This window comes from Equus caballus, chromosome 15, assembly GCF_041296265.1.
Source record: "Equus caballus isolate H_3958 breed thoroughbred chromosome 15, TB-T2T, whole genome shotgun sequence".
Taxonomy (NCBI): Eukaryota; Metazoa; Chordata; class Mammalia; order Perissodactyla; family Equidae; genus Equus; species Equus caballus.
The window spans coordinates 105698499-105725935 of NC_091698.1; the positions used below are offsets into that span (position 1 = coordinate 105698499).

General features: G+C 45.0%; 1 protein-coding gene across 50 annotated transcripts in view; it reads left to right on the top strand.

Moving 5' to 3' along the window:
• MYT1L (myelin transcription factor 1 like) overlaps positions 1 to 27437 on the top strand; it is a 446903-nt gene that overhangs the window by 351303 nt on the left and 68163 nt on the right. For 31 of the 50 annotated variants that reach the window (XM_070236800.1, XM_070236781.1, XM_070236786.1 and 28 more), the window contains exons 13-18: positions 226 to 333; positions 4054 to 4265; positions 11968 to 12218; positions 14501 to 14737; positions 16491 to 16612; positions 17491 to 17559. In XM_070236800.1, the coding sequence (XP_070092901.1) occupies positions 226 to 333; positions 4054 to 4265; positions 11968 to 12218; positions 14501 to 14737; positions 16491 to 16612; positions 17491 to 17559 (999 nt within the window). Of the gene's footprint in view, positions 1 to 225; positions 334 to 4053; positions 4266 to 11967; positions 12219 to 14500; positions 14738 to 16490; positions 16613 to 16976; positions 17040 to 17490; positions 17560 to 27437 lie in introns of all 50 variants that reach the window. The other 19 variants (XM_070236766.1, XM_070236774.1, XM_070236764.1 and 16 more) reach the window with 1 other exon arrangement.

The window sequence follows — 27437 nt, forward strand, 5'->3', positions numbered from 1 at the left end:
GGCCATCGGCACTGTCTACTGGAGACCAAGAGGAAAACATGCCAACTGCAAACATGGTTATTTTTCCCTCTCCCAATTCATTCCATCAGGAAAGCCCGCGACAGGTTTGGGGACCTGCCTCAGGGTCTCTCCGTGCTGACAGGGAGAGGAGGGGAGGGGAGGATTGGGTCAGTGTGCTGCGAAGCCATTTGAGGAGACAATTAAATTCCCTTTCTGTAATTCCAGCCTCTCTGGATGCCCTATTGCTGCAGCAGAGAAACTGGCAAAGGCCCAAGAGAAACACCAGAGCTGTGACGTGTCCAAGTCCAACCAGGCCTCAGACCGAGTGCTAAGGTACCGAACACGCAGTGTGTCATTCCACGAGCCCCATCTACAGCCAGGCCCCAGCACGCCCAAGTGCTCGGGACACTGGGTGAGGTGGATGGTCATGCTTAGTGACAGGAATGAAGGTGGTAGCTGACCCGAGCCCACCTCTCGCTCCGTCCTGGGCGCTATGTGGGAGCGGGAGGTCACTTCACCTCCCTGGGTTTTCATTGACCCATTGTAAGTTTTTAGAAGACAGAAGCAGATGAAATTGTTTCTGGCTCTCTTTCTGGCTCTGATATTTCATAATTGTACAAATTCTAGATGAAAGGAAGCTTTCAAAATTAATGAGATGCCCAAAGTAATTTTATCTTAGTCTGGAGGAGCGGGCATAGCACCCACCTGCAGGATGGTGGTAATGTTTCTGAAAATGTCAGGGTGCTGGGAACACCAGCTTGCGTGTACACAGAGGCTCCTTGTGTGAAACCTTCATAGCTGCCTGTCCTTTGATCCTCAGAAACCCTGAGAGGTGGGCAAGAGGAGGTGTTGTTATCCCCACTTGACAAGCGAGAAGACCAGAGTGCAGAGAGGTTAAATGACTTACCTGAAACCTTAACCACTGAAGGTTAAAGCAGGAATGACCTCGAAGACCACCTGGTTCCACCCACTGTTTTTTAAGTGTGGCAAAGAATGATTATTGGGAGAGGAAGTGGAGGAAGAAATCCACGCTCCCGTAACCCTAACATCAACCCCCATTTCTGCACGTGCCCTTCAACCCCTCATCCGTGTGAAAACGATGACAATCATCGTTTCTTCTGCCTTTTTGTCGATGTCATACCCTAAACACACTTCCACGTCTATATGAGAATCATAATTGTCATCTTAATAGCAACGTATGTTCTACTGTGGGGAGGTGCCACCAGCTCTGAAAGTAGATTAATTCCAACTTCTACCATTGAAGAGAGAACAGTCAGAACACACACACAATTTTGCTTCTGTGAAATCATTTCTTTGGGATAAATCACTTGGAAAAAATCACTAGGCAGACAATATGAATACCTCTTTGGTTTTGTTGTATATTATTTCACAGCTTTCTGAAAGGATTTTACCACAGTCATTAAACTCTCTTTTATCCCTCAATAGAAAAATTAAAATCTTTATAGAAAATGAGAAATATTTAAATAGACAAAAATAAGAAAACAAAAATCATCTATGATCCTACCATTCAGAGATAAACCCTCAATAAAGTTTGGTGTGCATTCTTCTAGATTTCTCTATGAGTGGGTTACCAATCTAACATGCCCCCAGTGGGCCTGTAACTCATTCGTCTCACAGAAGACAGGACTGACACGAAGTAATGATAGGACTTCCCTGAGGGCCCTCCCTCAGCCCACTGTTAGTTATTGACAGCATGAGAACTCTCCCTAAAAAACCCCTTGGGCTATGTACGTTTGCAAAGGGATGATTCTTAACCAAAGGAGATTTTGAGAAAAGTCAGGAATTGAGGCTGAAGGCTTTTGTTAACTTCCTTTGCCTACTTTGGCCAGACCAGAAAGCTAGAAAGATCCCTGGGCCCACCCCCTTCTTGAAAAGCCACCGGGGTGGTGGTGCTCCCTTCCTCTGGTCAGTCCCAAGCTTGCATTCCAGCGAGAAGCTCCCCTGGAGCTTGAGATGGACAAGATGCGTCTGTCATTGCAAATCACCTTGTTAGACACAAGCCTCCATTCTGATATGGAGCCTGAAACAACAGCCTTTTATGTTGCTTCTCTGGTTTCACAGTCTGGAATTTCTTTGGGCGGATGTAATGGAAAACCATATCAAATGACAACAAAACAGAATACTGTGGGCCAATAATTGTGCATCTACAAACAATTTTCTTTACGTGCCTCTGGCTGGTTGTGGGGGGGTAAGGTGGGACAGGACCCCTAACAAAAGGAAAGGAGCCACTCCTGCAATGGAAGAAAGTGCCCAGGAGCCAGGCCAGGTCGTGTGGACTTCTGGATCTCTGAGGAGGAGCTTGAACTCTGGCTGGTGCACTGGCCGCTCCTGCAGGGCTCTTTGTGTTGTCCAGATCCCAAGCGCTCACCTCAGGCACTAAAGTCCATGTTATGAGCAAGGTCTGGAGGGCCTGGTCTCCACCGGGGCAACTTCATACTCCCCACGATGTCCCCATGAAAGGGATGCTCATTCAACAGTGAAAGGAAAGAAACAGGAAAGAAGGAAAGAGAAAAATAGTTTTCCTTTTTTTCAACCTACAATCATTTAACTAATTAAGATTTTAAAAGTCTTTAAGTAGAATGTCCAACAGGAATAAGACTTAGGTAAGCGCTTCCAGTCCTGTCCAAAGTTTTCATCTCCTTTGCAGCACCCTGCCTCGAGGATCTCATCACAACCTCTGTCTTGCCATCAGGCGTTGCCTTCTCCCTCATTCCTTTTTCCAGTCCGCCTCCTTCTGAGCTGGCCTTAATATTTTGAAGGCTTAGAGAATATGCCTTCCCCGGCCCAAACCCTTTGGCCTTGCCTACTGGGCAAATGAACAGATTCCCAATGTGGTCCCAAGCACCCAGGTCTCCTGCTGTTCCCCAAAGATACTCCTCGCTTCCTTGCTCCTCGCCTTTTGACTTTGTAGTTTCTTTTCCTGGAATGCTTTCCCACCTGCTTCTGGATCTTAATCTTAACAGTTTTACCCATTCTGCAAAGCCCACTTCAAGCTTTACCTTGTCTATGAAAACTGAACTGAATCTCATGGCCAGAATCTCTCTTCTCTAGAATTCTACTTGCATTTGGACTCTTAAAATATTGTCGCATTCCACATGATCTTTGAAGGCAAGACCGAGGGTGTTATTTATTTATGCACCCTCCATATGGTAAAATGCCTCAAATAATAGACATTTAACTAATCATTACATTACTTTGTTGATCTGACAAGAAATACATAGGCTAAACTAATGAAATCAAAATAAGAGTGGGTGATTTGGTCAATAAAGATGTTCGCATGAGGGAAGTTGGTGAGAGTTTAAGGAAACCCTCGGTTACAGCTTTTCCGTAAGTCTAAAATTATTCCCAAAAAAAGGTTAAAATTTCCACCTAGGAGATAGATAAATAGATGCACACACATACACAAAACAAGCTAGAATATTAATGAATGAAAAATTGTGCGCCTCCATTTAAATATTTTATTCCAAAGTTTAGAAAAATGAGTGGCTATTAAGTATAAATATTGAAAGTATAGCTATTTGTCAAAATATGTTGCTCCGTGTCCCATTTTATTGTCCAGATAAATTTTTATCTAGTTTCATCTCAGTCTGTGTCCCTACGAGTATTTCTTTCATTTCCTCATATTTTTAAGGGAAATTTCTTATCAGCTCCCTTCATTGTGTATAATTCCTGCTCTTCAAAACCTCCGCAAAAGAAAGTGCATGGGAGTGAGAGTCTTTCCCACCTTCATATCTCATTCTTCATCAAACCCACAAAAACTCTGAAAAGGAAAAGAGAAAAGAGAGAAAAGTCGAATATTTTATTTTTGTTCTTTTTATTGCCAAAGTTGACATTTAGGTAGATAGCATATTTGATGCTATATAATTACAGCATACTTGGTCTTTTCTCAGGAAAATAGAATTCGTGATTTTAGCGCAAGGTTCTGACTCCGTAATGCAGTTATGGAACAAGATGCTCTAATTTTAACGTGAACCATATCTTGTCCACAGCCACAAGAAAGCAAGCTGTCGACTGTTTCTTGTTTGCTTCCAGGCCAATGTGCTTTGTAAAGCAGCTCGAGATCCCTCACTACGGCTACAGAAACAACGTCCCCACAACCACGCCTCGCTCCAACTTGGCCAAAGAGCTGGAGAAATATTCCAAGACTTCCTTTGAATACAACAGTTACGACAGCCATACTTATGGCAAGCGGGCCATAGCTCCCAAGGTGCAAACCAGGGACATATCCCCCAAAGGATATGATGGTAGGAGGTGACAATCTTATACATGAGAGTCGCGCTTGCCGTTAATGATGTTGTTGTTGTGTATACCCGTTTCCTACAAACTGGTCGAGCATGCAGTCACTTGATGGGCACCAAAGAAAAGCAGCCCAGAGCACAGGCTCTTTTGCTTAAAGCCCCAGGTTCACACAGGCGCGGGGGAACAGGAGTCTGAGGAGGGAGGGAAATGCTCTTCCCGCAGTACTTCCAAAGCAACATGTTCTGGCCGCTTGCAGAATATGGGGACAGACAGCCGTTGGCTCATCCTCTTCATGCTGTTGCTAAGACAGTGTTCTTATCTTTATAAACTTCCTTTAACAGATGGCCCCAACACAGATAAAACCAGGAGAGCCAGTGGTAGCACGCCAGAGTTCTTGGCTTTTTTGAGAAGCTCTGCATTTCCTCAGTGTTCTCCACCTTGGATGCACATTACATTCAACTGGGGAGGTTTAAAAAGCTCTAATGCCCAGGCTGCTCCCCAGACCAATTAAACCAGAACCCCTGGGGGTATTCCTTGTGCGGTGGGTGGCATTTTTTAAAAGTTACCAGTGATTCTAACGTGTAGCCAAGGGCAGACAACTTCTGCTGGTGTCATCCAGCTCTTTCCAGCGGGCATGGACCCTGGTCTGCTCTCTGCCTGGAGAGTGGACCCTGGGAATGCCACCTGTTGTGACATAACTTTGTTATGGGCTATACTTATAGCTACCACAGCATCCACAATAAAACAGAACCTATGAAACAAATAAAACACTAAGTGCTCCACAGAAAACGGATAGTTCGTCTTCACTCACATGAGTTTGAGCCCACTGCCAGTGGTGTAAAGTAGTTTCCATTTCATCACACAGCTAACTTGGTAAGTCACTGAACAACCGAGGGGAAGCCTGCATGTCTCTGATTGTACTTATTTATCTAACCACGTTTCTGCTTTAAATTCTAGGAGATGTGACTTAGTTGGCAAATTTTACCAGTTGTGATGTGAGTTGTATAAGTTTTGGTGATTTGAAAGTCTTGTCTTGGTGTTCTCTAGCTCAGGCAAAGGGACAGGTTTTTAAAGATCTTCGAGTTCCTGTCTGAAAAAGATATTTACTTAAAATCACAGCTCTCAAAATAATTGTTTTGAATTGAATGCCTGGGGAGTTCTGAAACCTTTTTACCACGCAACGTGAGTTGCTACACATCTTTCTAAGTTGTGTTAGTCATTCGTTGCCTTAATAACAATTAATTTGTATAGTGAATGAAATTTAATATTTCTTGGATGCATCACATATGGATTATCCTTGTGCATATCAATTCTTAATATACAGGAAAAATGGAAGAAAGGGAGTGACTTAGGGTATAACAGAAAATAATTATTTTCCTTTTGTTTATTTTGTAATAATAATTTGCCAATTTCAGATTTTGTTATAATTTCATTCATCCGATTGCAAATGAAGGATCAAAAGAAATGGAATCTGCGTAATTAAGGATTCTGCTCACATGATTTCCGGTTCAATGACATGTCACAGTGATCTGATGAGGACTTTCACTGGTGTTCATTTTCACACATCTATTCATTGCTGTTGTTCTGTGAGGCCTGATTTTGCTCAAGCTTGCTGTTGTGGTCAGCCTCTGGGTGACGTTGTGACCAGGAGAGCACGTCTTCATGGTCACAATTGCCCTGTAGTGGATTAGAAATCAAACCACCTCGGGTCTCTTCTCAGCTCTTCCGTTTAGGAGCTGTATGATATTGGACAAATCAATCTTTCGTGCGTTAGTCTCCTCGAGAGCAGAGGAGCAGTGGCCGTGTCTGCCCTGCTGCCTCCGAGGGCTGTTGCGAGGGTGAGTGGACAGCTGTGAGGAGGTGACCAAACACACGGGCATCATTGGCATTAGTTCTCACCCGCCCAGAAAAAATACCTGTTGTGGGAAATTTAGGCAGAGCCATGCTCTTCAGCTGACCCACGACAAAATAAGAATATAGAACCGAAACTTCAAGAGTGGGTCTTCAAGAAACTAAGAAAAGCAGCCTTGTACCACAATATGTTGAGAAGAAAATTGATGACTCCATTTCTCTTCCACTATATTCATCTGACAGATTTTTAAAACATCATGGAAAGTGCCCACTAAGGATGAGACTGGCTAGGTCAGGTTTCTTGATAGGGTGTAAGCTGAGAGGAGCCATTTCTGTGACTGAGTACTGGGTGATAGATACCAGAGTGATTGCACTCTGCAGTCACCTCCAAGAGCATCCTTGCTTCAGGTGCACAAGGAATTGAATCGTTGCTCCTAAAGAAAGACAGTGAAGTGAGCCTGTTGCTGGGGAGAAGCATAATGCTTGGGAGCAAGGAGCAGGGCCCTGGAGATGCAGAATGGGGGAGAGGAGTGGGACCCACCTCCCTAGTCTCTGGATATCATCCCTACATCTCACCAACTGTTATCAGGTTGATCATAGTTGTGATCAAACATCGATTTAACCACCTGCATCCTTCCAGACATACTAGTTTCTATCTGTCTGTCTGTCTGTCTATTCATTCTTCTATCTATGTATCCATGCTATCTATCCATCCACCCATCTGTCTATCCACCCATCCATCTGTCTGTCATCTATCTATCTATTCTTTCTCTCTTGATAACAAGTTTCAAAGAAGAGATTGCGAATAAATAGAAGACAGTGAGAGAGCTACTGTGCACAAGGAAGGAACGCATTCTGCCTGGAGGGAATAGCACAAGCTCTACCAAAGCGGCAAATTTTAAACTTGATCGTGAAGCGTGAGGAGAAATTATGTAATGGCAGGAAACCCATGGGTTCGTGGGAGCTGCCAGTGGGCTGGTGAGGCTGGACTTGGGACGCATGAGAGGAAGGACAGGGCACATCTATGGAGATGATGAGGAAACGGCTTTGCAGCATCTGCCACACTGAGGAGTTGGGCGCTCTCCTGTAGGACGTGGATATCCATGTGCAGGAGATGACGAAGGAGGGGACGGTGGGAAAGAGCAGAGGATTACCCCACGTGTGTCTTGGCCCTGCGCTCTCCCAGGAGCATTGGGCCTGCCTCTCCCCCCTATCTCCCCATGGCCTGTTTTTTATGGTGAGCTCAGAATGGCCCTTGCTTTTTTAAATAGTTAGAAAAAAAAAACAAAAGAAAAACAAAATTATGTAAAATTCAAATTTCGGTGTCCATAGGTGAAGTGGCACATGGCCACCCTCAGTCACATGGTTAGTGGCTGCTTTCACTTAACAATGGCAGAGCTGAGCAGCGTGACAGCGACCACCGAAACGACCAGAAATTGCTGACCTCTGGTCTGAGACATCCCTGCTTGTGTCTCTGGGCAGTTTGTCAGCACCCCGAGGGTTTGTTTAAAACCTGGAAGTTCCCAGCCTCCAAGTGGGCTCCCTCTCACAAGGCTCCCTTTTGGTTACTCCCCACTTCTGAATTCTCCTGAGCTTAAATCTTTTCGATGGTCTTTGAACTCCCTCTTTTCTGTCCTCAAACGCTATGCCACCCTGACAAGCCCAACCTCTCCTTCCCCTGCCCCTACCCTTGTCCGGGCCCCTCGCCAGGCGAGTCTGCCAGCACTGCCTCCTGAAGCCTTTCCCAGGCTGCCATCCTGTCACCTTCCAGGATTAATTCCTTAGCATAGGGTCTCGCAGCCACGCACACCCCTGCCCCTCTTGCCAGCCTCTCCCTGCAAAGCCCACCCTCCTCCTCTCCACCTGACCATGAGCTCTCCTGCATTTGGCACCTGCTTCCAGAAGCACCTCTGACAAATCCCCAGCCTACATTTGGCGGCCCTCCTGGGAAGTGACCTCACAGTATTGCTCATGTAGAACATGATGCCCCTGCCCTGCCCCACATGCAGGTCTGGGTCTCGTCCTTGGTAATTTCATGTGTCCTCTGTCCCACTGGACTCTAAGCTCCTGGTGGGCAAGAGGCCTTGTCTTCAGATCCAAACCCCACAGCGCCAGTGCTGGCCAGACAGACAGCAGCCATGTAAAGAATACTAGCTGATCGAGTGAGTGAGAGAGGCAAACCAGGAATCCTTAACTTGGACTTGATATGTTAAACGTTGAGTAAACTATTGTCATTGCAGGTGGCATCTAACAGGATATCCTTACAAGAAAGCTCCTTTCTTTTCTTAGGATTCTGAGTCTATATTTCAATTTATTTATGATAAAGCACAAACACGAGCCTACATGAAAACTGTGAGAGTCGGTGCTGTGAATTACTGCATGTGAAGGTCTGAATCAAGGCAGACAGGCCTGCGTGACGGTGCCAGGCCTGCGCAGCGGGATAACTCCTCATGACGCTTGTCTTTGGACTGTATTCCTTTCTGTCTGATTTTCAAGGAAATTCAGATTGTAAGGACCCATTCATCTGTTCCCTATAGGAAATTCTAATATGTAAGAAAGTGGACATTTCTAAGGGGATGAGAAACACGTTTAGGGAGACTCTTATGGGTGGAGAAGGTTAATAAAAGCTTCTGGTCGGAAGGAGTTTGGTTTTGTTTTTGTTTTGTTGGTCGTGTTTAATCACTACAAATCCCGTGTGGTTTTTCTGTTTCCTGCAAGAAGGGTGGAATACTTGAAGAGGTGTTTCCTAGTACAGTGTGAGATCTGGTGGGCTGATGTTGTCAAGTCCCTGGTGGGCTCCAGAGTGAAAGCAATTGTATCTCATAACTTCCCGTGATACGCTGGCACCAGAAGGACATTCACAGGTTCTTGTCTGCCGGTTGATTAGAAAATGATTTGATTGAAAATAGCTTTGTTTGCCAAAAGGAAAAGAAAGTGCATTTGTTGTGGTTAAAGTGCTCCCACCTGACAAAGTGGGGGCTCCCTCAGGAGGGAGGAGAGGGGACAAGAGTGGCCTTTGAGTGAGGGGCAGCCACCCTCCCGAGGCCCTGCCTGCTCGGTGGCACCCCCGCTGCCGGCTCAGTGAGTCTGAGAAACCCTGAGAGTGGTTACAGATCACTGACACAGAAGGTTTTGCAAGCATTTTACAAATAGGCAATGATTATGAGGACCAAAGACCTTCATTACCTGGAAAATTTGAAATAGAGGGACTCTTTGTTTTGAACAAAACGAAAAATGATTAATTGCATTTAGAGAAAGGATGCATCTGAAATGCGTATTGTCCTAGTTGCTTCTCCTGGATCATGTGAGCTGACAGACCCACCAGCAAATCATCCACAGTTCAATCACCTGTTCTGCCCCAGTCCTAGCAATGTGGCAGGATGCAGGAGAAGGAGCACCTCAGGGTTTAAATATTTGACAGAGTCAATGCACTTTACCAAAAGTTTGCTGCAACTTGTTGCATAGACACTTGTCGTTCTGCTTACTTTCTGTTAGAAATTGAAATTTACTCATTTCAAAACAAAACTTTTATTTTCTTTCCTGAACCAGCAGCTAGCCACTACGAGGGGGAAAAAACACTCATAAGTATTATTTCATTTCTTTCACAATTTTTGTATTCCTATTTTTATGACAAAATTCTACACAATGTAAAACCATGAACTTTAGTCCTTATGGGGAGTATCATGACCTGCAAATTGGCTTTCCTGCCTCACTGTGGTTTACGCACCCACAGGGTAGGTCCCAGGGGCTGCCTCCCAAGGTAGGTCTTTGTCGGCCCCTTTGACTACTCCCTTAGCAGCCCCACCAGCTCTGTGCTCAGACACGAGACCATTGCCCCCCACGCCGTGCCCTCTGCTGTTTAGACGAGGCACGTGCAGAGGAGAGAGGAGGGAAGGACACATCACCAGACGCGCTAACGGGTGTGGTGTGTGGTCCTCATGGCTGAGCTCACTCGGGTCAGCAGAATAGAAGTAACTTACTTGCAAGTCCCTCCTCGTGTTCGGTGGGTCGAGTTTGTGGAACTGAGCCTCTGGTCCATTTGAGGGAACCTGGCTCTGGACAGTTACCTGCTTGTGTAGTGGCTTTGTGGCTTTCAGCAGGGACTGTGACAAGGCCGGGCGCTCGACCGCTCCCCTGAGGCTGCCTGTGCTCTCAGAGCATCGCCGCTCGGCAAGGTGGCAACGATGAACCTCATCTTCAATGTCAGGGAAGCTCAGTCTTCAGTCCAAAGTCGAAAGTCACTGACGAGGAAAGTTGGTTCTTTTTTCACTTGTATCTGAATAAGGCGCTTGGGGCTGATTTCTTGGTGCTTCTCATGGTGACGGACCCTGTCGGCCGTGAGGTTTGTTATTTAGTTCAGTGTGGTTTGCTTCTTCCCATTGGGAGGGAAGCGCCATGTGAGTCCTGAGGGGGGATGCTCTGGTTACAGACTGTTGATGGCAATGTTGGAGACACTGAGAGAGCAGCAGCAGGCTCCGGGATCCCTCCCTGCCTGTGTTCAGCAAGGGACAACCCTGGTTCCCACCAGAATTACCTAGATGAGGTTTGCCCGTGAGGACCAGGTAGCCGTAGGCGCAGCTGGAGCCCCATCTGCCCCCATCACCAAGTTCTCCCGCTGCACCTCCTGCTCACATGGGGAAGTCGGCTGAACCGTGCTTTGGGAAGAAGGCTGAGAGAGGTGTGTGCTTCCTGGAAGCCGTGGCCCGGTGACGGAGGGTTTAAGACACGCGGAGGGAGATGTTTGGTGGTGGATCTCCTGGCGCCCTCTAGGTTCACCTTTGAGTAATTCCTCACTCCACGGGATCATAGTGAGACATCTGACCCCTGAGCAAATGGACATCCTGTGACTTTAATGACCCTGGCAATGGTAATCGGGCCCATGCTAGTCAATCGTCCATCCATCATCTTCTCATCCGTGTGTGCTAAAGGGCATTTTTAAACAGCCCTAAGAAACAACACTTGCTCCTAAGTACCTGGTTGGCTGTTAGTGACACTGGTTGCTCAGAAAGGAATCCTGTGAGTGAAGGTCCATGCAAGGGACATGGAGGCCATTCCGATAAAACAGGTGGGCCAGTGTGTGGCCCATATGTGACTGCCTGTGCGCCTGCACATCACTGAGCAGCCACTCTGCCGTGTTTGTGTTTATCTGGGCTTGTCCACATCCACGGTGGGGTGCCATTCTCACCCCTTTGCTGGCACCCTTTACCATGTGGCTCTTTACTGGAATCGTAGGATAAGACTTTTCTTGAGGAAAAGGGTGTTTCAGTCACATTGGTCTGCACCCCCGGCCCAAATGCCACCTCCCAAAGTTCAGGTTCCCCAGGTCCTGCAGGTGACTGGGTCAGGTGCACACAGGACAGTGAGCCCCCACTGGCGCTGTGGCCCCTTCTGGCTGGAAGGAGCAGCTGGTCTCTTGAGGGGTGGGGGGTCTGTGGGGCCCCCGTCACCCAGGGAGGTGATGCGCTGTCATGACGGGGAGCATCCCTCCTCGGGCCTTGGCCAGGCTGGTGCCTGGTCACTTCCTGAAATCCTGGTGGCTGAGTCCTAACCAGGTGTGTGCCTTTAAACAGATGACGTAATGTATGCCACGTGCAGCCTGTGCAAGAGACGGAGGCATATTCTCATCCTGCTCATCCCCAACACCACTCCTTCAATGACATGCAACATTAAAAGGGGAAAAAGCCAGATGGTTTCTTTTCCCTTACGAATCAGTCTGTGCCCCCTTGATACTGTGTGTTACCTACAAGGCTGGCGGGAGGGGCGCGGGTGGCGGGGCACTGCCGGGCGCTGCCCTTCTGTCTGCTGTTGCCCTGGGCGGCGGGGACCCGAGTCATCCCTGTCCCCGTGTCTCCCCAGCGAAGCGGTACTGCAAGAACGCCAGCCCCAGCAGCAGCACCACGAGCAGCTACGCGCCCAGCAGCAGCAGCAACCTCAGCTGCGGCGGCGGCAGCAGTGCCAGCAGCACATGCAGCAAGAGCAGCTTCGACTACACGCACGACATGGAGGCAGCCCACATGGCAGCCACGGCCATCCTCAACCTGTCTACCCGCTGCCGCGAGATGCCGCAGAACCTGTCCACCAAGCCGCAGGACCTGTGCACTGCGCGGGTACGCACACTTGGCAGGTGGCCCCACCTGGCGGGCCGGGGGAGGCGGGGCTGGAGTACGTCCCCCCTGAGGTCACGCCGGCCACCTAGAGACATGCCCAGAGCAGCAGCCTGTGCCCCAAAGGCTGCTTCACTTTGCACCTGCCCTCAGCAAAGACTTCATCTCACAAAGCGTCTTTCTAGTTGAAGCTTTTCTTAGAGGAGCCTTAACAGCACATGGTCCAAAGAGGACTTGTGTTCTAAACCAGGAGAAATGGTCAGGTCTTTCAGATTGACGTGTGTAAATGGACCCTCCTCCTTAGGATCCAGAATCATTTCTGTAAACAAAGCACACCACAGACCCTCATGTATTTTGAAATGGCTGCACAGAGTGTAGAGAACTAAAGAAGTAATGTGCCTTGAACAGTAAGCATAAGGAGGGTTGTGTAGCTCTGTTGTCAAGTAAAACGCAGGACTGTCCCCCTACGAGCGCTCCCAGTAGGCCACCCAGAATACAAGGAAACAAAGAAAGTAAAAATCCGATTTGCACACGGACTGCTTAGTCATGCAGTTACAGCCAGATTTCATTAGTTCAGAAACATCGCAGATGCTAAACGTATGCAATATTTACGGGGGTTTTATCATTTTGATTTTCTTGTCAGTGGACTGACTACTTGTGCTGAGAGCAGGAGAGAGAGAACCCTTCAGGCTGCAGCAGGGAGCTCCAAGAGTTGCCTTGCAAGGCCACTAGGTGGCCTGGAGACGCAGGCGGTGCCCGCGCGGCGCATTGTGTTCTCAGAGGACAAGTGAGCAGGCAGACGTGGTCGGTCACCTCCTCTCCAGAAAACAAAGGGTCTCTCTCCATTACCTAAAGCTGCTCGGCCATGCACCATGAGCTCACAACCCTGACAGTAGTTGTTATAAATAATTGTAATTTATATGAATGGAGAAAGGTCAGTAATTTTATATTTTGCAAATGCTTTCTTTTCTATTAATATTTTTATTCCTAGATTTAGGAGAAGCGTCAGGGGCATGCGATTTCCCTGGTGATCAGGGTTGCTAAATGCAAGGCTAGCATGGAAGAGATTCTGTGGCAAGAAAAAAAAGACAGTAACCTCTTCCAATTTTTTTCACGTTATTAAAATTAAACTAAGACTGAGAGAATTAAATCCAACATGATTAAGGCTAAATTAGTATGAAAGCTTGAAATCAGGAGGGCACTTTGACAAAAAGAGTTCAGGCAGAATAATACTCTATAATTTATCAAGGTAACAGCCCCAAGGATGGGATTTTCATTCCAGGCATCCTCCCTCCGTTGTTACATCCAGAGGCAGGAGCTGCTAAACATTTAAGGAGGCAGCCGCTTACAGGCCAGCTCGGAAATCAGATTTCTGCTCAAGAGAGTGTAACTCTCTGGGAAAAAATGGAGGCTTGTTAGGGGTGTTTTGATTTTTCTTCCTCTGTCCTCCACATGGCCCTCCTTTTCTCCCTCTTCCTGAGAGGGAAGCTCCGAAGAATTCTTGATCTATTTCCAAGCATCACTCAAAACAAAGCCTTGCCCTGTACCTCTTTGTTTTTTCTAAGCCAGTTGACTAAGTTGCAGGTTTGCTGAAATGCGGAGTGGTCAGACCACAGCCACTGCAGTAGGGCATTCTGAACTGCAGTGGCAGACAGATGGAGATGTCTCTCTTGAAATGGAAATTCTCTTCATCACAGGATTTTGTATTAGAAAGTAAATTCTGGTTCCTTCTCCTTCCTCCCTCCATCCCTCTACTTCTTTTATTTTCCTCCTCTCCAAGCCTTGAAGTGTTAGCATCAATGAAACTGAAGGGGAATTTTTAAGTATATATACCTTTTTAAACCTATATCTATGTATTTTTTACACAGACACATGCATGTATTGCTGATCTCTTAAGACATATTTGAACTGGAATAGAATTCAAATTCAGCACTTGTTTGATTTTCTTCTGGCCAGGCTTATTTCTAAAAGCATAGATGTGTTGGGGGTAAAAAAGAAGATAAAGATTGATGATAGATAAAGGACAGATAGCTGATAGAAAAGTGATAGATAAGTAAATAGAAAAGAGACAGACGACAGATGATAGACAGATGATACATGATTAGTAGACAGTGCCTGTCTCGCAGCTAAGCACAGGATGGCAGAAATGGACGGAGGGATGACTTCTGCTCACCCCGGGGGCTTGTGTCAATGAGAGTGTGGCGTCTGGATTCTGTTCTGCCTGAAGGCAGGGCTGTGGCCTTGGGGATGCCATCGACCAGTCACCCTGTCTCTCTGTCCCACAGAACCCTGACATGGAAGTGGATGAGAACGGCACTCTGGACCTCAGCATGAACAAGCAGAGGCCACGAGAAGGCTGCTGCCCCATTCTGACCCCCCTGGAGCCCATGTCCCCGCAGCAGCAGGCGGTGATGAACAGTCGGTGTTTCCAGCTGAGCGAGGGGGACTGCTGGGACTTGCCAGTAGACTACACCAAAATGAAACCCCGGAGGATAGATGAGGATGATCCCAAAGAGATTACTGTATGTCCTTTTCATTGACCTATCTCTGTCCACTCCGAATTTAAGGCTGGGCGTCAGCTGGGAGAGAATGCCCTTAGCACACACCATAAGAGAAAACGTCTTTTCTCTTCAAATAAGACCTTTAGATGACTAGGGCTTAGAATATGTTTTTTGTTGACCCAGGAGAGACTTGTGACTAACACGGATTTGGTAAAACAAACCACTGGCTCTTTTAAATGATGATTTGTGTTTTCTAACAAGTGTGTTTGTTACCCTTTCTCTGAGAAAATGTGTTAATAGCACACCAGTTCGTTTTTCTGGGTGACATTTTGATATAATTCAGGATTTTCCTTGCAGGTAGGAAATTATAATGAGAGTCTTAACTACTTAAATGGTCAACTGTGAGCTACTAATCAGCTAGCTCTTTGAAGCTAAGGACAGTGCTAAGAAACCTAAAATGTTCAGAAAAGTGCCCTCAGCCTTGGATAAACCATCCCAGTACAGTCACTCAACTCTTTGTTGACAATAATATTACCAAAACACCTATGTCGAGAACATATTTTTGAAGTAGTTACAATTTTCAAATTCACATTATTAAAATAATTATAGTATCATTTATGTTAAGAAAAGAAAAGAAGAAAAACTTGTTCTGTATTGGACTGACTTTTTTCCTCCAGTGTTCAGTTGTGAAAATTAGGACACCTTCTTTATTCACTCAAAAATGGAAATTCTTTTTGAATACAATGGGGAGACCACCATCAAAGCAACAGCATCTTACTGAAACAAGGATGTGGAGAAAAAGGGAAACGTTAGCTACTTGGAGGAATTGTCAGGGAAGGCACCTGTTAATAAGGCCATTACCTCTTAAAGCCTGTTATCTTTATTCTTCAAGCTGACTTCAGTGTCTAGGCACTGTGATAGAGAATAGAATCTGAGTGGCAAGCTAAATTCCAAATTATTTTTCTCTCCTACATTGTTAAATAGTTACTATGAGATAAGGCATGGCAGCTGAATATCCAAATTTATTTTAATTAAAATTAAGCCCTCATAAATCGACAGAAGTATTTTCATCATAGAGATTGTGACAGAAGTAAAAACCACTGTCCCAGTACTCATGAAACACGTCTGCTGAACATTGCCATCTGCAGGAATTTCTGGGTTACTGCAATTGAACCCACTTAGCAAGGGAAATACTTTGCATGAAAAAGAAAATGCTGCAAAGCAATAATTTTAAATTACAGCATTAATCTAAGCTGGCCTTCCCCTGCCCTGGGACTTACAGCACATATGTAGAATTCTCACCAGTGATTAGTAAACACCTCACTCTAAAATATCTTTAGGTATAGTGCTCTAACTTTGCAGGTCACTGTTGAGAAAAGTGTCATATTGGCCGCAATACACAAACAGGTATTTACTGAACGCTGAAGGAGAAAGACTGAGTTAGAAGCAGTCTCTGGTTGCCAGACCTTTATCTGTGAGTACAGCCAACAGAATATCGAATAAGGCCCTGCCCACTGCAGGTTACTAGACCTTTGAAGCTTAGAGCAGTCGATGAGAAACTGAGATCCCCCATAGAAGGGAGAGAGAATCTTTGAACAAAGTTCAGTCTGCATTTTCAGAAGGGGCCTGTCAGGACCAAGGTAGGTGACGATTTTAAAGGTGTAGTCGGGAGAGGTGGCCAGTGCAGAGGCGGCCACCTCCGGGCCGGGCCGGGTCTGTGGTCTGTGTGCTGAACCCTCCTCTGCGTGGCCCTGAAGCTGTCTTTTGCCTGCAGCCGGAAGACCTGGATCCCTTCCAGGAAGCTCTGGAAGAAAGAAGGTATCCAGGGGAGGTGACCATCCCGAGCCCCAAACCCAAGTACCCCCAGTGCAAGGAGAGCAAAAAGGACTTAATAACGTAAGCATAATGGGAGGTGAAATTCTTACTCTTCCTAACTTTCCCTTTCTCTGGCTTATTATTAAAAACCGGATCTGCATATGCCTTGCCGTTTGAGCATGCGACATTCGCAGCATATAAATGTCTCAAACTGCCAGTTGAGTAGAGTGAGAAGCCAGCCGTGGACTCGCTTGTTCCTAACGATGCTCTGTGCTATGGAGACGTCATTTTCATTTAATTCTGTGCATTTTGCAGCTTTTCTTTAGGGTGCTTAAGTCCCCTTGCAGACATTGCAGCTAAACTGGAAACAATGAAACTTTTTTAAAAGTCTTTTTTTTTAAACATACTTACTATTTTGGCTGTTTTTGTTTTTGTTTGGTGGCAGATGTCCAACACCAAGGTGTGATGGGAGTGGTCATGTGACTGGTAATTACGCCTCACATAGAAGGTGTGACTTCATTTTTCTCATGGTGGATTCTGTCTTTTCAATTTATTGTTTTCAGCTTACCTCAACAATGCTGTCAAAGTAAAAACGTTGAATTATGTGTCAACCCTTTGAGTGCTGTACGTTGACCTTTAAAAGCATGCTGATCTGTGTGTTGTATAATGTCTTTTATTTTTAAATAAACTACCTGAATTTGGAAAATTCTTCACATTTAAACCAAAAAGCACAAATATTCTCATCTTACTTTCTAAAAATTGTTTATTAACAGACCTGCTTTCTTAAATTTATATGTAAACATATGCAGAGTTAATTATACAAAACAATTCAATATACAGCACTTGCCCCCATCGCTTTTCTGCATTGACTTTTTAATTTCGACGTTATGTTGTGTCTGTTCGGGAGCTCCAGCCGGCTAGAGGGCCTACTCACCTGCCTCTTCTGGCCTGTCTTACAGTCTGTCGGGCTGCCCACTGGCTGACAAAAGCATTCGAAGCATGCTGGCCACCAGCTCACAAGAACTCAAGTAAGACTTAACGAAAATCATTCTCTTAAAAATCTGTTCGCTTAGTAGTAACTAAGAGGGTGTGTCATTTGAAAGGAAAAAATGTCTTTCAGGGAGCACCTGTGCACATCAGCGCCTCAGTTTGGCCCTCAGGATTGGCTCCTCAGAACTCCAGTCACTTTTCTGGACAGTCCATTCTGCCTTCTCCCTCTCGTTGATCTCTGGCTCTCTCATATCATGTCCTTCCTGTCTTGAATTTTCTAAAGCATAAGTATTTTCTCTCCAGATGTGCATGCACATGGAAGGGAAGTTTTAAGAGTTACTCAAACTTTTAGGAAATGATTTTAATTCAAAAAGTCAAAAATTGATTTTTTAAAAGTCAGTAGTTAATATGAGTATTTAAAATATGGACATTTAAATAACACTAATGACAAAAACCCACCACAATAATGGCTAATTCCTTAAGCACACTGTGGCTATAGCTGTTAATACTCTTTAGGACAGCAGTGACTCCGCTCAGTGATGTGTGTAGTCAGGCATTCACCAGGCACGGACCCCACATCGCTCTGGTTGTTTATCTCCTCTCCCCTCTGCCTGTGATTTCTTCTATGTTTTAAACATAAATCTGGTCACCTACATTATGCCACCAGTCTAAGGTTTTTCTTCTTTGTGTGTGTGTGTGTGTGGGTATATATATAATGAACATATTCCCTTCCTAGAGAAGTTTTGGAAGAAGTCAGTACAAGTGATGGAAAGCATAGTAAAACCTTTGCTACTAGTCAGAGTAGACATTCAGTGGTATGTAAGGAAAGAGGGTCAATACCTGAAAGAGAGTTCCAAAGAATAATGAGAACCAAGAGCCCAAAATAATTGTTTTTAATTACCTGGCATGTTATAAATATCATCATGTCAAATCGCTTGGCTTCCACCGCTTGGAAACAGTTTCATTGCCCACGTGGAGAAAACGCCGTTTCCAGACCTCTTTGATTCCTTCCCAGGACCCTACCCCGCTCCCGATCCCGCAGCAGTAGACCAGGGCTGTCACAGAGCGTAGGTTCTGTTTCACACCGTGTCATTTTTTGCAGGATCCCTGTCCAAGGCCCTAGCGCCATAGATCACCTGCTCATGTTCAGTGACCTCCTGAACTAGCCCTTTCGTCACGAGACTCTTGGAGTTTTCTTCATGGCGTGTAAACACCTGGAGGGCATCCTCTTACTTAACAGCTCTAAAGTCTGTAGCACCATCCACGCAGTGCGTAATGGACAAATAGCTTTCAGAACCTCAAAACGGACAGAATTAGCAAGAACAACTCAATCCACTTTGTTAAGGCATCTTTTTTCATGGCTTGAAACCATATTTCCCTCATGGTGAAAACATGATTAACTGCGCTTGGAACTTGGCCAACACATCAGAACATGGCAACTTTCCTTTGAATTTCTTGATGAGGAATACTTTGCAAAGTTTGGCATATCTCCAGTTCCACCAGGCAAGCTGTAAACAAGAAAACAGCCATTGCACACCTTGTATCTAGTATTGCTTCTAACTGGTCAGTGTGTCAAGGGCCCCAGAGACCAGAACAGTTTTCTGAGAGGTCTAGTTTCCGCTGGTTTGCATCCCTTGACTCTGGGCTTAGAAGTTTATGTTGATCTGAAGTTCCAAGTAGACCTGCCACTTCTCCAGTTTCAGCACTTTCTTCTTCTCTTATTTCATCTTGGAAGGTGGGGTGCTGGTCCTCACCGTCAGTATCTTCAGGGAGAGGCAATTTGCCCTTCCCGTCCTCCAGGGCAGTTCCAGGTGGTCGGTCCCCTCTCCAGCCTCTTCCTGGATGGGAGAACTTATCCTCCAGAGAGCAATGGCTTTTTGCTAATTTTGCCTGATCTAAAAACCACACTCATTTCTAAACTTGTCTTTGGTTAACCCGTTTTGGTTAACCTTTTCTAGGAAATCTAAACTTGACCAATTTTCTGAAATGGTCCATTTTTATTAATGAATCTTCAAAACTAGGGATTTCAATTAAATGTCTACTATAAAAAGTCTAATATTTAAAGGACCAATGTTCATTTGATGGTTTGTCTTTCTAAACTGAGGAAACCATAGATTATAATAGTTTTTCCTTTAGCCTCTTAATTGATGCTACCCCTCCATCTATTACTTTTTTGTCTGAGTCACAAAGGTCTCTCAGGTGGCTTTCCCATGCATGGGAGCATGGATTAATCCCTTTAAGGTTTACAACTGCTTTCTCTAGAATAATTCATGCATTTGCCCTTTTCAATAGATTTTTCTTTACACATGTTTTTGAAAGCTTTGGTCAATTCTCCTTGCAGCAGCCTTTTACCTGATTAAGAGTGAACTCGCATTATTCATTGTACGATGCACAATCTCTACTTCTTCATAAAGACATATTAGAAAGTGGGTCCCAATTACCTCAAAAAATGTTCTCTATTATGCATCAGCTATGAAATGGAATTTTCTGGAAATGTTCCTTCTTGTCACTTCTAACACTGACTTTTGACAGTTGGCCATTAACAGGACATCCTTGATCACAGACTGATGAGTTTTGCCAGATAAATTCTGGGTCTTGGATCCTCAAACCTTTTAAACTTCCTAAGATAACACTTTGCTCGGTTCTTATCCAGACCAACACATGTGGGACTTTCTTAAAAAGAAGTTGATAATTTTATGTCTAATTATGTACAATATGTAAACTGAAAATTTATTAAAATTTAATGTGTACGTGAACGTCATTCAGACTCTGCGGCTACTGCTTTCTCTGGTCCCTAGTCCATCTGATGTAGAAAACATAGTTCGGGGGCTCGGAAGTAAGATAGGAAACAGCACTGGTACAAACCAAGCTTCCGGGAGGCAGACAGGCATAGCCGCAGTTCAGAAAGCCCCGTGACTTGCAGATCCTTCGAAGCGGATGCTTATCATGTTGTATAAATGTTCCAAGAGCCTGCCTCGCGATGCTGTGAGGATCCCTGGCCCTGGCACTGGCTGAGACCTCAGGTCAAAAGAAACAAAGAATAAAAGTGCTCAAAGTAAAGCGATTTTTTCGGCGAGAACTCTGCCTACGGTGGGCTCTGATTCAGAAGGGAAGTTTCTTCTCTTAAATTTCACTCGCTAAGATTACCTGAAAGTAGCAACTTGAAAGAACTTGCAAATTGAAAGAACTTATCAGCCTTTTTTTTTTTTTTTTTTTTTTTTTTTGAGAAATCACATCCTCCCAGCCAGGAGTTCTCTTTCCTGCTTCCAGATGCCTGATCACTTGCAGACATGGGCATGATGTAGGTGTTTTAGCCATCTCAGTAACCAATTTAAGCCAAATCAAAACTGATTTCAATCAGAGGCAATTAGCTCTAAAAATGGGCCCCCAGATTGGCTTCCATTTATACTTTGGTTGGCCAAATTTAGATACCTCCTTATTATTCGTATCTTTATCTTATAATACCACGATTCATGTCATTAGTATAACTCCTTGCAGGAAAAGGAGTCGTAGATCCCTGGTTCATCTTTACTTCTTGATGTTCGAACTTTGATTTAATCATCATGGGGGAGCGATAGGGGTCCTACTTTTTGGTTCTCTGCCCTTTAGAATATGCTCTTGTTTGTTCTGTAGTCTCTCAGCACATATCCACCGTAGACACAGAGGAATTTTAACCGTATAGACCATAAACCTTTTTTTTTAACCTGGTTACATTTATTTTAAAATAAATGAATCAAATAATTAAAATTCTGAACTTATGGCAAGATATTGTTTTCCTCCGAAGGCTACTTATTTCTAGAATTTGCTAGGGCTTATTTTCTCAGCTATAACCGTAATGCAGGTGGCAGAAAGACTGCTTACCAGGATCTTACAGAGCCGCCCTCCTCCAGCCTTTATTGTTCAGAGTGCAGGAAGGTCACCCACTTTCACTGCACCCCAGGTCCTTAGAAATAGTCCTCACTTCCACCATCTTTGGCCTCATGGTTCACAATAGGAAATCCACAGAACTTCGTGAATGACCCCTGCCCTGGCCTCGGGGCTGGGTTCTTTAACAGACCGTATTTCCTTATCAGAAGGATGCGCTGCCTGCTGTGTGCGCTTAGCTCCTTTGTGATGGAACTTATTGTAAGCTTCCAGCCTCCACTTTGGGGAAGGCAGGCAACACACCATCTTTCACTTCCAAGAGTATCCCTGGGACACCCTCCTTTCCGTGAGAAAGCTCATTTTATTCTGCAAGCGACACATCTACCTGGGAACGCCTGTGTGCGTGTGAGACCGTCCACGTGCGTGAGTGTGAATGTCTGTGGGTGAGAAGCGAGTGCTGGACTCAGGCTTCTCACGCCCGTACCCTTGATCTCCTGGGACTGAGTGAGCACCACTCAGACTGCTGAGATTTAGCGAGCGCCCAGGAGGCTGCCCCAAAGAGATGATGGCACTGCCGACAATCAGACACATCACACTCATGAGGTGCGTGACACTTCACAAAGTGCCCGTGCACAGACTGTCTCCTCTGTGAGAAGAGATGCGAGGCTTAGACCCATTCCGCGGATGTGGAAGCTGAGGCCAGGGTGGTTAGGCAGCTCAGGCCAGACCCGTAGACAACAAGTGGCAGTGCAAAACCCGGAGCAAGCATCTTTTCATGCATCCAGCCACCTCTTCATGACCAGTACACATTAGGTGTGCTGCTTTGCAACGGAGAATTAAAGGTTTATATGTCATGCAGGCTAGAACCCCATAAACACACACACAGTTTTCTCTGTCTGACGCTCTCCACATTGGTTTAACCCACACAGGGAGCTAAGCAGGTGATGGGTCCTGGGATACCTAACTTCCAGGTATTGATCACAATCAATTGTGGAAAACTGTTCACAGGCAGTTCCCACAATCAGCTAAACGCGTTTTGTCCTTGCCCTGGAAAGAGCCTAGTCCCACCGTTTATATTTCAACATCTGTAAGTTTTATAAAGCGTGCACTACAGCATTTTTTTTAAATACCCTAAGAAATAAAGCTTGCTGCAAATAGACTTCTATTTTACCGTAATAAATAGGGCCAATTTAAAATAAGTTCAATAAGTTGAACACAATATAGTAAAACTTCTAAAATAGGGATGTTTGGGAATGACTCCAGTTACACACACGAATAAGCATACAAACAAATAACAAACAAAGCAGAGCTACACCACCCAGATCAGGCTTCGCCGAGTTCCTTCCTCGGGGAGTTAACGAGAAAAGCCGTTTTTTGTGTCTGTTTCTGGAGCGCACCGATACTGCCTCTAAGCGTGCACCTCCCTGAGTCACCGCAGGGGCCCCAAGTCGGGGGGGAAAATAGAGACTAGACGCTGACGCTGACACGGGTCCTTGGTGGTTTGTTGTCAGATCCCGGCTAAGAATCTTCCCTCCTGTTTCCTTCCCCTTCTGATGGTCAGCTTCAGACCCAGACCGTTGCTGAGGAAGAGCTCCAGTGTTTGGGTTTGGGGTCATATTTTAATCACCTTTAACTAACGGCATTCACTCGTAAACCAACCAAAAACAAACAAAGCACAAACCTTCAGCATTTGATTCACTTTATGAAGGGGTCTGTGCTTTACAGAAACACTGTACAGTTCTCCAGCAGTATTTGAAATGTGTTTAGGACTTGTTCATGCCCCACCATCTTCCAGGTTCCGATGAAGGTTATGGTAAAATTCACGGAGTGAAAAATCAGACCTAGGTCATTAAAGGAAGAAAGAGATATGGAATAGGCACAGGTTTTCATGACTAGATTATTTGTGCAAGATAAAATGCAGTGGGGTCCCCAGTCACACAGGACATTGCTGAACCCCCTGTGCCTCAGTTTCCTGGTCTGTGAAATGGGATTGTCCTGGTACCGGGCACAGAACAGACGTTCAGTAGATATTATTATTAACAATATCAACCACAAAAATCTCACAGCTCCTTTTAAATTGTTGGGAAATTAATACTGTGAAAACAGCAAGCAGACTTCAAAGAAGGATAATATAGAGGTTAATTTAATATCTACTGAATGACTTTGTCTCCACCCCCTGTTAGGTTGTCCAGAAATAAGGAGAACTCTAATTCTCTCCAGAATCTTTTGAGCCTCCAGCTTTGGAGGACTTCACGTGAAGTCCTTTCACTAAAAAAGAAAAACACCAGAGAAGAAAAGACAGTGCTGCAGTCAGATCTGTTAGATCGTCTGGGAAATTTTTCTAGAACGTGGGGTGGAGGTGTGCCCTGATTGTGTCCTGACATGTTCACACGGTGTGCGCGCTGTGTGTGTCCTAGCGCAGGCTGTTTACATTGAGGTGTCACAGTCTGATGTGTGCACCATGTAGTCAATACACACATCCCAGCTGCCCGGCCCCTGACTGTTCCCTGGCCGTTGTTTCTGTACTCTGTGCTCACACCCAATGGCCCTTCAGTAGAGAGGGACAATCTAGAAACCCCCTAAGCTTCTAGGTGGAAGCATAAACCATGAGACGACATTTGCAGGAAAACCATAAGCTAAGCTGTGTTGTTCATTCATTTATTTAGAATTAAAACATACAATCAGCACCCAGAGATAAGACATAGTTTCTTCCCACAAGGAACTCATGGTCAATTTTTTAAGGAAGACCAACAAGAAACAAAAAAGGTTATATCCAGAGCAACCTGGGGCAGCATGGAGCAGAGAGGCGACACACATGTTAAGACCATGTGTCAGGGAAAGATGTCTGGTCATCAGGCAGGTTTGGGCTCAGTCTGGAAGGATGCTTGGAGCTGGCCTGGTAATGGATGAGCAAGGAAAGAGTTCACACAGAGGGGAGGCGAGCCCATAGGTGTGTGGGGCCTTGTGAGCCCACTTCCCGCACCTGGCAAAGGGTCAGCTGGTGAGAGCTGCAGGGGCTGGAGTGGGACACGTCCTGTTGGACTGGGTCCTGAAGCTCAGCTGTGGCCTGGATGACCAGAGTTTGGCAGCAGACTGACAGGGAAAGGAGGCTGGGAGAGGGTGTCAGTGCAGGGAAACACTTGCAGTGAGGCAGAGCTGAGGGCATGGGGCGGAGGGAGATTCGGAGAGTGGCACTGGCAAATTCGCTTTCTGCTCGGCCATTGGAGGCGAGACTCCTAGGCTCCCTTCCTGGACACGGGGTTCGACTCCCCATGGTCACTGCAGACAAGGTCACACCTGTGTAGAGCTAATGGTCACAGGTTCAGTCTGAGGGGCCGGCATGTGAACAATGGCTCCTCGAAGGAAGTCTGATCAGGCACCACCTGCCAGGAATGTGGTTTTCAAATGGGCTGCCCACGTGGCCCATGAGTGCTCTTGAGAACCTGCTTAGGCACCTTCCCCTGGCGAAATGAGGGATTTGTGAGACCACTGGGAGGCCCGCCTTGAAAATCCAGTCTTCGTCTTGCTCCTGGAAAAGGAAATTTTAAGTTGTTCATTGACATTTCATCATCCATTTCCATCAAAACTAAATGAAGCGTGATGCGTGTAGACAGGACTCCCGGGTCCACAATCAGCTAAGCAACAAAATAATTAAAGCGTCACGTAAAAGCTTGCAGATCTGGGCCTTCCTCGGTAGTCATTGTGGTCAAGGGGTTTTCCCTCAGCAGACTCCACGCCGGGAATGTCAGCACACTTTTACTAAACGGAGGGTGGATTCAGTGGACACTCACTTTTCATCTCACCTCCCACCTGTCTTATTTGCTGTCTTTCGGACTCAGCTGTTTGCTTTGCCACTTTAACAGTTTGCACATTAAGCCATTTGAAACGAGTTTGCAGTGACCATGGTGTGTCTGAACTTAGAGCGGAGCCCCGAGTCTTCCTAAGGAATGGGGAATTTCTGCCTTCATCCAACTGGCTTTGGGATTTTTATGATTTTTATTGTGGCAAACTTGGGGAACATTTTAAATCCAGAATAAGGCCATGAGAAAGATTTTTCTTGTGAACTATTTCTTAGCATTCCATTTCCCCTTTCTGAAATGATGACACATTTATTATAGACATCAGAAAGTACTGAATGATCCCGCCTATTTCTAAACAAATAAATAATTTGTCACCTAACCAAATGTAAAATAATGCATCCTCTACAAACTATTTTAAAATTATTCTTTGAATAATATTATTTTTTTAACTTCTGGATTCATTACTTTTCTTTATAAAACGCACGGCGTATTTGATGCACGTGAACAAAAGGAAAAATAGTTTTCCTTACAATTTTAAGTACTGCAGTTTTAAAAGTATTTTAAATATATATACATATATCATTAACTATATATATATTATTAGTACACACACACGTGTGTATGCATATACTTTGTGGCTGTTGTCTGTGTCATTAGGCCAGCAATCAAAGCTCGACACGTTTCTGTTCACAAAACATGTTAAATTATTTCTGAGTCTTCTTCATACATCACATCTAGTTAAATTTGGCCTGTCCTAATTACTGGGAATTCTGGTCCCATTTTCATCTCATTCTTGGCCCTCTGGGGCGATTCTGAGAAATGACCTCCCTTCAACTTCACGGGTATCTCACGCTGGTGCCAGACCCCCGGCCCCAGAGCGTCGGTGGTAGACGTGTCTGGCCAGCAAGGACTAGGTTACAGGGGCCTTTAATTGTAAATTTGAGGCTTTATTCCAGTAAACACCTCACTAATTTATAGGTCCCTGGAGCAAAATGAACGAAATTGGAAATAAAGTAGATGTTCCCTTTGGGAAATTATTGACAAGGATTATGGAGGACATCTTTCCCTGGCAGTTTCAGGAGACAGAATCATTCCTTGATTGGGAAGACTCTGCAGGGATGAAATGGCTGTTTCGTGGGCAAGGGAGGGCCAAGGAGCAGAGAGGCTCATGAGCAGCAATCTACCCTATGTCTGTCTTTAACCCGTCTATACATTTATTCCAAAACAATCTGCGATCTTCCAATTCAAGGAAAGCACAGCTCATCTCTTCTCTTCTTTTGTTGCATGTTTACAGAAAGACACACGTCCCCAGCACTAGTGAATTCCATTCATTGTCTCCATTTAAGAAGTCTCTAGGTTCTGCAGGTTCTTAATAGTTTTCTCTAACCACAATTAAGAGATGGAGACATCCTGTCTACCTTCAAACACAATCGAAAATATTGTACTAGTATAAAGAGGTAAGAAGTCCCACTCTTACCTGATATCTTTTAAGAAAAAACATCCAGAGCAAATACTTTCTAATAATAAAAATGAAAATGTGATTTGGCTTTGTGAAATGAGCAACTACAGGGCTGCCAGCAGAACTCTCCGGGATCGTGGAGATGTTCGAGACCTGCGCTGTCCAGTACAGCAGCCACAGCCACGTGCGGCTACGGAGCACTTGAATGAGGCCACTGTGGCTGAGGAACTGAATTTTTAATTGTATTTAATTTTATTAATTCAAATTAAACAGCCACACGTATCACATGGATACCATATTGCACAGTGACACATAGAATCTTAGACATCATTTATATTGTTCTTTATATATTTTTACCACATTCTAATAAATGTTCAAAAATATTTTATTCCTACAACTGAAAAGTTTATGATTGTTTTATAGCATCTGGATCCTCAAAGTTTGTGTTATATTGTTAAGCCATTGACAAATAGGTTAATCCTTTTATATTTACACACTGTCCTCTTTTTTAAGTTAATGCCATTAGTAGACAGACTATGACATAGATTTCACTATGTCCTGTTTTGAGAACAGGATACTGTGTGTTGCACGGAAACCTCACTCTTTGGGGTATTAGTGCGGCATTCCATGTAAGTTAGTATAAAGTCTGAGTTACGTTATTTTTGAAATATATTCATCTTCATTTCTTTCAAACTTGTACAGAAACTCAAATCTGGTTAAGCAGGTGTTATCAAAGAGAGATCCTTAGGCCACTTTCCTTAGTGACTAAATAAACCTGGCTTCTAATTAGCAT